The sequence below is a fragment of the Adiantum capillus-veneris genome, chromosome 3 (assembly GCF_014529385.1).
Source record: "Adiantum capillus-veneris isolate H3 chromosome 3, ASM1452938v2, whole genome shotgun sequence".
NCBI classification, from domain to species: domain Eukaryota; kingdom Viridiplantae; phylum Streptophyta; class Polypodiopsida; order Polypodiales; family Pteridaceae; genus Adiantum; species Adiantum capillus-veneris.
The window spans coordinates 34,993,485-35,004,383 of record NC_140933.1 but is presented as its reverse complement, the minus strand read 5'-3'; the positions used below and the strand labels follow the sequence as shown (position 1 = coordinate 35,004,383).

The 10,899-nt window shown below is 40.8% G+C and overlaps 1 protein-coding gene across 1 annotated transcript; it reads right to left on the bottom strand.

Moving 5' to 3' along the window:
• Window positions 1-6,619: 6,619 nt before the first annotated feature.
• Window positions 6,620-9,981, bottom strand: LOC147460736 (pentatricopeptide repeat-containing protein At2g03380, mitochondrial-like). The gene has a single exon (XM_086508438.1). The coding sequence runs from the start codon at window positions 9,821-9,823 to the stop codon at window positions 7,898-7,900; it is 1,926 nt and encodes a 641-aa protein (XP_086364564.1). The 5' UTR covers window positions 9,824-9,981; the 3' UTR covers window positions 6,620-7,897.
• Between the last annotated feature and the right edge of the window lie 918 nt (window positions 9,982-10,899).

Here is a 10,899-nt window from a genome sequence, read left to right as displayed (position 1 = left end):
GACAAGGGCTTCACGGAGCCTCCATGCTATGCCATGTAGCTATGCACTACTAGAAATCTGCTCGTCAATGGTGGGCTAGCCTTCGTGGAAATGGCGACGCCCGAAAGACATGGAAAACTCTACGAATTTCCATCATGAAGCAATTCCTGGCGAGCGACACCAAGGAAAAAGTGCTCACCAAATTGTGGAGTTTAAAGCTTCTCTATGATGAGTCTGTCCACAAATATGTTGACAAGTTCTGGGATTTACATCTCAAGGCTACTCTCTTTCAAAGGATAGACTTCGTTGAGTAAAAGCAACAATTTTTGTGCGGGATTACCTGAAGAAATGGCCGAGTATGTCAACTCCCAATGGCCTGGTTCTATCAGCGAAGTCATCCACTATACTATGGTTGCATCTCGTATCAATTTCCAACAAGGGGCTAAAAGGAATGCCAAGCCCATGGAAAACAAAGATCAAAATGATGCAAAGGGGAAGAACAATGCTCAAAGTTCTTCCCAAGGCAATTCCAACAACAACAACAACAACAACAAGACCAAGGAGAAGGGAGTTTACAAAGGTAAAAAAAAAACTCTCTCCGGAAGAGCTAGAGGCTTTTCGCAAAGATCACAAATGCTTTAAGTGTGGGGAGCAAGGACATGGTTATCGTTCTCGCCCCAAAAGAAATGCTGGCATTGAGTTCCATGGTCGAAGCTTCAAAAGAGGAAGCTCATTGCAAAGGATCATCCCTTTCATATGCTTGGGAAAAAGTGAGGGAGCATGATGTCTTCATCATATTTGACATGGCTCTACTCACAACTTCATATCAACGGAGCTGGCCACAAAGTTGGGCATATAAGATTTTGAGATGGGAGATACTGTAACTGCCGCGATGGGGCTTTCAAGGGACAGTAAGCTCCATTACTCCCGTGATTGGGAAGTTGAGGCTTCATGTCCAAAGCTACGTCAATACAGAAGACTTTTTCATCTCTCCTCTCCAACATGAGGATGTTATCCTAGGGGCACCATGGTTCAACTGCATGGCTGCCAACATGAAGTTCCCTGAAAGGAGAATCTACTTGACCTATAGAAAAAAGAGCATGTATATAGATGCTAATGAGTTCGGTCTTACTATACCACTTGTAAATTCACCTACTTTTGATAAGTCAATGAAAATCTCAGTTTCCTCGTACATAATTTTTGTCAAAAAGTCTCTAAATGATGTTAATGTTTTAACAAAACAAAGTGGTAGGAATCAAGAAGAATTAGACTTGTCTAATTTTCTTAATAGATTCCAAGATGTATTTATCGATGACATCCCTATGGAGTTACCTCCAAAATGAGGAGATGATGACCATATAATAGAGCTTTTACCGAGGAGCTCACCGCCTAATAAACCTCCTTATAAAGTTTCTCAAGCTCAACAGGAGGAGATTATGAGGCAAGTGCATGAGCTGGTAGACAAGGGGATGGTGAGGCCTAGCCCCTCTCCCTTTTGTTCTCCCGTCCTTTTAGTGCAAAACAAAGATGATACATACCGTGTGTGTGTGTGGACTATCGAGAACTAAATCGTATCACTATCAAAAACAGATTTCCCGTACCACGGGTAGAAGATCTGTTTGATAAGCTACAAGGTTCAAACCTTAATAAAGACCGTGTTCGTACAATGTTTGGTCTTTATGAATATCTTGTCATGCCTTTTGGTTTGACAAATGTCCCAGCCACGTTCAATTGTTTAATGGAGAAAATTTTTAGACTCTAGTGCAAGTTTACTGGAGTGTTCTTTGATGATATCATCATCTAATCCAAGTCCTTGGAGGAGCACAAGAAACATCTCTAGGTAATTTTTCAAGCTTTGAGGGAGAACAAGCTTTTTATCAATCAAAAGAAGAGTGAATTTTTCCTTCAAGAGATTCAATATTTAGGTCATATTATCTCTCGGTTTGACAAATGTCCCAGCCACGTTCAATTGTTTAATGGAGAAAATTTTTAGACTCTAGTGCAAGTTTATTGGAGTGTTCTTTGATGATATCATCATCTACTCCAAGTCCTTGGAGGAGCACAAGAAACATCTCTAGGTAATTTTTCAAGCTTTGAGGGAGAACAAGCTTTTTATCAATCAAAAGAAGAGTGAATTTTTCCTTCAAGAGATTCAATATTTAGGTCATATTATCTCTCAAAATGGTATCCGTATGGATCCATCAAAGTTGGAGATAATAAAATCATGGCCTAATCCAAGGAATATACGAGCTACTACAAAGCTTTATTGGTATGTATGCATACTATAGACGCTTCATAAAAAAATTCTCTCAAATAGCAAGACCATTACATAACAACAAAGTACGTTAAGTACTCATGGAGTCCTAAAGAGAAAAATTCTTTTGACAAGCTCAAAGAAAAGCTTATCTCCCAATCAGTGCTTATGATTTTCGGATCTCTCAAATCCATTTGAGGTCCAATGTGATGCTTGTAGTGATTGCGTTGGAGAATTCTTGCTTTAAGAAGGACATGCCATAGTATATGAGAGGCGAAGGTTCAATGCCGATGAACGGATGTTGGACATATATGAAAAAGAGCTTCTATAGCTGTTCTACATTCCCTAGACACATGGAAGCACTATCTATTAGGGACTCCATTTATTTTGCAAACAGACCACTAAAGTTTGAAGTACTTCATGACACAAATCAAGCTCTCTGATAAACAAATGAGGTGGAAAAATTTTCTTTCGCAATTTAATTTCATATTGCTCACATTGCTGGTAAGCATAATCACGACGTGGCCGATGTACTATCACAATGACCAAAGGTAAATGCGGTGTCTATAGCAACTCACAATGATCTATCTTCAATGATAGATGAGTACGTTACGGACCTTGATTTCAAAGACATAATGTCAACCCTTTCCTTAGGGAAAAAAGAGGAACCATTCACCTTGCAGGATGGTTATCTTCTCCATGGCAACAGGCTATGTGTTACTCGCTCCCTTTGTGAGAAAGTCATGTATAAGTCCCATGTACCTCCCTATGCAGGGCATCAAGGGATTCAACCTACTCTTTGAGGAGTAGAAACATACTTCTATTGGCCTACCATGAAAATGGGCATACAAGAGTATGTTTCAAAATGTGTGGTATGCCAAAAGACCAAGTATGATAGACCTAAATTACTCCAGCTATTTCCCATCCCTAATTCGCCATGGAAAAGTATATTCATGGATTTTATCTTTGGATTACCCAAGTCTATATATGAAAATACGAGAATTTGGACAATAGTCGATAGTTTTAGCAAGCAAGCACACTTTATTCCTGTCAAAAAGACTATTTAGCCACACCAAATGGCAATCCTCTTCATATCACAGATTTTCAAACACCATGGATTACACACATCCATCGTGTCAGATAGAGATTCTAGAATGACCAGTAACTTTTGGAAGGGTCTCTTTGAAAATCTAGGTACAAAATTGAATTTCTCTTCGGCCTATCACCCACAAACGGATGGCCAAAGTGAGATAGCTAATCTTACAATTCTCGATCTACTAAAGACTGATGTTACAGAAGTAGATCAACGCTCACAATGGGAGAAGTACTTACCCCTTGTAGAGTATGTGTACAATAATATTGTCCATACTACTCTGATAAAGGCACCTTTTGAGATCATAGAGGGAAGACCAAAAAGTCCCTTGCTACTTAAAGTACATGGGAAGATCTTCGTTGCCAATGAGTATAGCCGTTATCTACAAGAATCTTTCCAAAAGATTAAGGATGCTATATCCATCTCTCAAAAAAGGAAAAAAGTTGTTGCTAACAAGCACAGAAGGACCTTAACGTTCAAAGAAAATGATTGGGTCTTACTCAAGTTTCTCAAAGCTCGATTGAGGCAAACAACATGCAAAAATCCTACTAGCCATCAAAATTATTATGCTAAACTAGCAAAAAGATATTATGGTCCCTTTCAAATCTTGAAGCCAATCAATGACATGGCTTATCAACTCAAGTTGCCTAACCATTGGTTCATACACAATGCTTTTCACGTGAGCCTACTTAGGCCTTACAAAAGAGAGCCACCAATAAACCCAATTATTGAAGGCCCCCCAGAAATCGAAGATCAAGAAGAGGTGCTACAACCTGAAGGTATCCTTTGACATGAGGACAAGGTGCTACGGCATGGTAATATTATTCAATGATATCAATTAAGTTCAAAAATTATCCTTTTGAATCTGCTAGATGGATGCAAGGAATACAGATTAAGGATAGTATGAATCTTGGCAATGCTTACAATGCTACATTAGAGTAGGCAAATGTAAATGTTTCTCTTAAATGATCAATATTTTTGTCTTATAAGACTAATTCTCTTTCTATTGTGCACAAATTTAAGTAGTATACATGCTTATAATCATGTTTGTGATTATGAATTTAAGTAGTATGTATGCTTAGAATCATGTTTGTGATGACAACGTCTCTCAAACACCAAGTAGAATTTGTCACTCTACTTTGGAGGAATGAAATAGACTCAAGAGAAGAAATGCTTGCGGCAGCTAAGTCTCCCCAAATGGATTAGTCATCCATCTTGGAATGATGTCGTAGGGTAAAAAGGGATCCTCTACCTGTTAAGAAACATAGACTAAGGATGACTAAGGCTTAATGGGCTCAAGAGTAGACATGTTTGCGGCAGCTAAGTCTCCCAAGCCCCAAATGGATTAGTCATCCATCTTGGAAGGATGTCGTAGGATAAAAAGGGATCCTCTACCCGTTAAGAAACATAGACTAATGATGACTAAGGCTTTATCTCCTCTACCTCATGGTCGAGGACAACTATGATTTCAAGAGAGAGGTAATGTAATAAAATTTAATATCTAACTAATCGAAATGACTTTATCATATTAAACTGATCAATTAATGTGGGAGAATAAACGGGAACAAGAGTTAAAATATAGACATGTGCTTATGGATCTATTGCAACACGGGGCCAAAGTCAATGGGTCCAAATGAGAGATGGTCTGTCAAAGAGAAATGCTAGCTAATGGAGCTTGAAAGACCTTAGGATTAGCTTTATTGAATACCTCCAAAGGTTAGTGTTGAAAGTCCTTAGACCTAGGACCTTAGAAAAGCTAGGATTATGCTTGAGGTGGGAGCCCGGTCCAAGATTGAGGTGCTTCTTGTGCTTGCTGACTAAGGTGCTTGAGGTGCTTGTCGTGCTTGATGACAAAGGTGCTTAAGGTTCTTCATGATTAAGGTGCTTAAGGTGCTTCATGAATAAGGTTCTTGAGGGGCTTAAGGTATCCAAAAGTCAACAAGGATCCCTACATATGGGGAGGCAATCCATACATGACTAAGGTGCTTAAGGTGCCTCATGACTAGGTTCTTGAGGGGCTTAAGGTGTCTAAAAGTCAACAAGGATCCCTACATATGGGGGGCGAGCCATACAAGTAGAGGCATGAGAGAACACACACACCCTCACTCAAGGCAAGCCTAGTCTAAAGAGGCAACAAGGACACATGTCAAGCTCCTCTCCATGTTTCCCTCATAAGGTGCCTAAAGCCTATTCTCTCTCTCTCTCTCTCTCTCTCTCTCTCTCTCTCTCTCTCTCTCTTAAAGGGGAAAGCGAGACACTTGTCCAAAGGCTACCACTATTGCTTGAATTGACCTAGGCTTGTGATTAGCTAGGCTTGAGAGAGCCAATGAGCACAAGGCATGAGCTAGAATGAGAGTCGACCCAAGAAACTAGGAGGCTTGCTTGCAAGATATATTCTCTCACACACACTCCTACACACTCTCATTGTGTGAAGTGCTAAGTGCAAGAACTTCCTCTCCTTCTCCAAGCTTGTTGAGAAGCTGAGAGCCTGCACCAACACTCTTGGCTATGGAATGTAAATCAAACCAAGAGCCATGCTTCAATGCTAAATCTTGTCATCTTCTCCATCTTCATTACTATGCTATTATGCTATGCTAAGCAAGAAGAGTGATAATAAGTGAGGAACTATTTCTTTCTCGTAAGAATGTTCTTTCTTCCTTTCTCCTACCCTTATCCCCTATTAGCTCTCTCCACCTTTGAAGGTGTTTGAGGTCTTGGGATTGAGGCCGGGGACAAGTTAATGCTTTCATTTACCTAAGTTACGAGTATAATTGTGGTGCATGAAGTTCTCTATCTTTATTGCACCATCAAGGTTTCAAGGAACACAAAGCTTGTATTGTACAAAGTCTCTCTTTATGGGAGAAATTATAATACAAAAGCCTTTTGGAGGGGGAACCGGCTTCACATAAATCAGGACCTCAATTGTTGTCAAGTTCTCTAATTCTCTCTTTTGCAAAGTATTGTTCATGCCAAGTTAATTAAGTATAATGGTTATGTTGCTCCCTCTAATGAAGTTCCCCCTCTATTTTCTCAAAGTAGTCTCATAAAAATGCTCACTATAGTTTTCTTTATTCCGCTATTCTCAATGTTCATAGACCATTTCCATTACACTCACTGTTCACTTAATTTCCTTATGCAATGAACCTTTCATTCTTTTTTTTATTTCTCTACATATAAACAATCTGAATTGAACACGAACTACAACTAGGTTCTTTGTGATATTTGACACATGCAGACATCCTCCACGCATTTCACCTTGCCATCTATCAGAGACAAAGACAATGACATGTATCTTGAGTTCAAAGTAGGATGCATGGTATCATTCCCAGTCTCAACATATCCAACAATATCCACAGTCTTGAAGTCTTAAACTATTCACCATGGATGATCATTTGAATTGGTGCACCTAAATCCACATACCATATACCACATTTCAATACACATGCATATAATAGCATTTATTATATGTTGCATAACATACATTACTCTCTAGCTCATCTTCACCCCTAAGAGTGCTAGGCATTTTTGTTTTTTGCCTTCTTTGTGGTTTTGCCTAGCCAACATCCTTGTCATTAATGTTTACATTGTTCTCAATAAAGTCAATTTTAGAGTACTCTTTCAACAAAAGAATGTGAATTTTACTCGGGAGAGAAGCGTGACAATGAAGGGGGCAATCATACAACTATCCCTCCTAGATCATTGAAGTACATTGTATCCTCCTGGATATAATAGCATTGTGAACAAAAAGCGTCCTTAAGGTATGCTCTTTCTGAGACATGCTCCGATAGAGAAGAATTCGCCCCCATTTAGAGACAAATTTTACGATGTGCTTGGAATCTTACTCATGTGTCATCTGTTTTGCCAAAAAGCGTACCATAATTCACCGTTAACTGTCTCTAATGCCTCGAGAAGCCTCCAAAAGTAAGATTTCTTACACAGAGCATCAAGATAAATTTTCAATAATATCAATTTTGGTATTATTTAATTTGCCTTTTATGATAAACCTGATGCCCTTCACGTTACAAAAATGACCAAGTCTGCAAAACTTCCACCTCACCACAAAATTATTCTGAGTGTCTCTAATATCGCTCCTCTACCCTACAACATCATGCGAACCATATCCTACATCTTGGGAGAACTTCATATGCACAATCTCATGAGCCACTTGTTGCCATACAAACCAAATATCTTAAGAGATTTTATTGAGTTCGTAGTGTTGTGCAAAAGTGAAGTGTATAGGGAGAAACTGTGGCTGCATGTGATGAAAAGCTTGTTGCTAAATCACAAAAAAAGATGTGTACCTTGGTCCAAATGGTAAAAGTTAGATCGTTTACAGGATAGCAAATCGGAGTCTTCTGGATGAAGAATTTGCAATTAAGTTCCACCCTTGAACTTGGGCACACCCACAAGCAACATCCTGCTCTGGAGTTAGGTTCCTCTTTGATCTGCCTAGGGCCCCATAACCTTTCCCAGTGGCACATCACACAATTACGGTAACACCTATCAAAACAATGTTCACCAAGAGCCAATAATGCTATCCTTATAATTAGATTCCTTTTCCTTCCAGTCTTTCACTCACAACCTTCAGCTGCTGCAACAATGTTAGACAACAAAGAAAGTGCTGAAGCATCCTCCCGTTCGCATGAGAGCAAGTGTTCGATGACACATGTTGCTAACTGCACACAAGAATGTACCCTGCAGGCATTGAGCAAAGCTTTCCATATGACTGTTGTCATGTCAAGTGGTAAGCTTTCAATGATAGCTTCAGCAGCTTCCAAATGTCCTGCCCGAGCCAGAAGATCTACCATACAAACCAGATGATCTGTCATTGGCAAAATCTGCTGTTGCTTTACCATAAAAGATAAGACAAAATAGCCTACTTCTATGATGCCGGCACGACTACATGCTGATAAAATCCCAAGGAAAGTAACATCATCAGGCTTAGTGTCCGTCTGCTGCATTCTACCGACAAGCATTAGACTTTCTACTACAGAACCATGGAGGGCATACCCTGAGACAATGGCGTTCCAGGAGACAAGATCTTGAGAACGCAACCTATCAAATATTAGGTATGCGACACATACGTCTCCGCATTTAGAATACATATCGACGAGAGCATTGGCCATAAAAGAACCCAACTCAAAGCCAAGTTTCAAAACCTTGGAGTGAATGTTCATGCCTTGTTCTAGGTGCCCTATCGCAGAACACGCCGTGATCATGCTCAAAAATGTAATCTCGTTGGGTCGAAGTCCCTCCAATTCCATTTTTCTGAAAAGATCGTTGCCTTCATTTACACGCTCACTCCTAATGCAGCCCGTGATCATCTCAGTCCAAGAAACAATGTCTTTATCTGGCAATCTATCAAAAACTCTGCGTGCATCTTCGGGTCTATTACAATTCAAATAGAAGTCAATAAGTGCATTTCCCACTGGCAAATTGATATCAAAACCACGCCAAATGATATCCATATGGATACCTTTTCCTCGTTCGACGTCTCCAATAGTTGCACATACTTTCAATATCGACACAAAAGTCACATGGTTCGAGTAGTCTAGCATCTTGTGATAGAGTCTGAATGCCTCCTCTACAAGCCCATGCCTTGCACAGCCCAGCACCATTGCATTGCACGAAGCTATATTTTGCTTCTCTCTCCTGTTAAACACTCGGAAAGCGTCATCAATGCTATTACACTTACAATACATGTCGATCAAGGAGCTTTCCAAAATCAAGCTGGAACTCAGCCCAAGAACGACCAAGGCTACGTGGACACGCCTTCCCTCATGAAGACTTGTGGAGAGAGTGCAAACAACAAGAATTCCTGCAAATGTCACCTCATCAGGGATCAAACCTTCACATTCCATCTGCCGGAACAACTGACAAGCTTCATCAAGAAGACCTTGCTTTGCATGTCCATTGATGAGAACAGTCCAAGTAGCAACTTCAGCACAATGCATAATCCGAAAAACTCTGTCGGCATCTTCAAAATCATCACATTTATTGTACATATTGACAAGAGCATGCCCAATAAAGCTGCGTGTGTCTAATCCACTATCAATCATGAAAGCGTGAACCAGTCTGCCAGCTTCCAGGTTTTTAAGATTTGCACAAGCATTGAGCACACTGACAGAGGAAACTTCATTTGGGAAAATGCTGACATCCGCCAATAATTGCTGAAACAAGACCAATGCTTTGTCAGAAGTATCAATACCACGGGAGTAGGCTGCGATCATAGCTGTCCATGAAACTACGTTGTGACATGACATACGGTCGAATACTGCCCTAGCATCATGCATGGCTCCACATTTAGAGTATACATCGATGAGCATAGTCCACAGAGAGATGTCAAATTCATGGGATGCACACTCAATGAAGTGCGCATGAAGAAGCCTACATGGCGCACAACTGTTGGTGCGAATGCATTCTCGTAGAACGGGGGTATACGAAGACTTTCCATGCTTGAAGAACGTATCGAAATGAGACAGGGCATTCTCAAGCATAGGTACATTCTCTGTCTACTCTGCAATAAGTTGAACATGTGGGCGGGTAAAAGGCTGTTGGCTTGTCTGTGTAATGGTGGGTAATAGCTTCATGGGAGCTTTCTGCCTTCTTTCCCTTAATTCCTGTGTTCTGCCTACGGCGAGCGTCGACGCCTTGGCACTAATTGACACCACTTTTGGGAGATGAGATCTGCGGTTCACAATCTTTGGGCGATGTGGACTGTCCGATTGTTTTTTTTTTTTTTTAAACCTTCATTATGTAATATCGTTTTTGAGAATGCTTCAAGAAGACTGACGCCACTTGGTAGCATCTCATTGGACAGAGTTAATTATTATTAAAGAATAGAGAGGGCGAAGGATGGTGAGGTAATTCTGGAAAAGGAATAGAGAGACTCCGAGAGAGAATCAGGTGCGTAGTCTTCTGCAGCGCGCGCGCGCGCACACACACACACACACACACACAGAGCAAATCATGTCTATTGGAGTGCATTGATTGCGGGATATGCCTAACAGGGGCGGGGCCAGGAAGCTCTGGACTGTTTTTCGGAGAGAGAGAGAGAGAGAGAGAGAGAGAGAGAGAGAGAGAGAGAGAGAGAGAGAGAGAGAGAGAGAGAATCAACAAATCTTTCTGTTCAAATTCTTGTATGCCTAACAGGGGCGGGGCCAGGAAGATCTAGACCGTTTTTCGGGGAGAGAGAGAGAGAGAGAGAGAGAGAGAGAGAGAGAGAATCAACAAATCTTTTTGTTCAAGTTCTTGTCTCTTGGAGTGCATTGATTGCGGGATATGCCCAACAGGAGTAGGGCCAGGAAGCTATGGACTATTTTTTGTTGCAGAGAGAGAGAGAGAGAGAGAGAGAGAGAGAGAGAGAGAGAGAGAGAGAGAGAGAGAGAGAGAGAGAGAGAGAGAGAGAGAGAGAATCAACACGCTTGTGGGATATACCCAAGTTGGGCAGGGCCAGGAATCTCTGGACTGTTTTTAGCAGATGTGATGAGAGGACCTCAAAGCTCCAGATATAATCACCTACATGTGCATCTTGAAGGCATCTCGCATCATGCAAGGTGTTGGTATGGGCAAA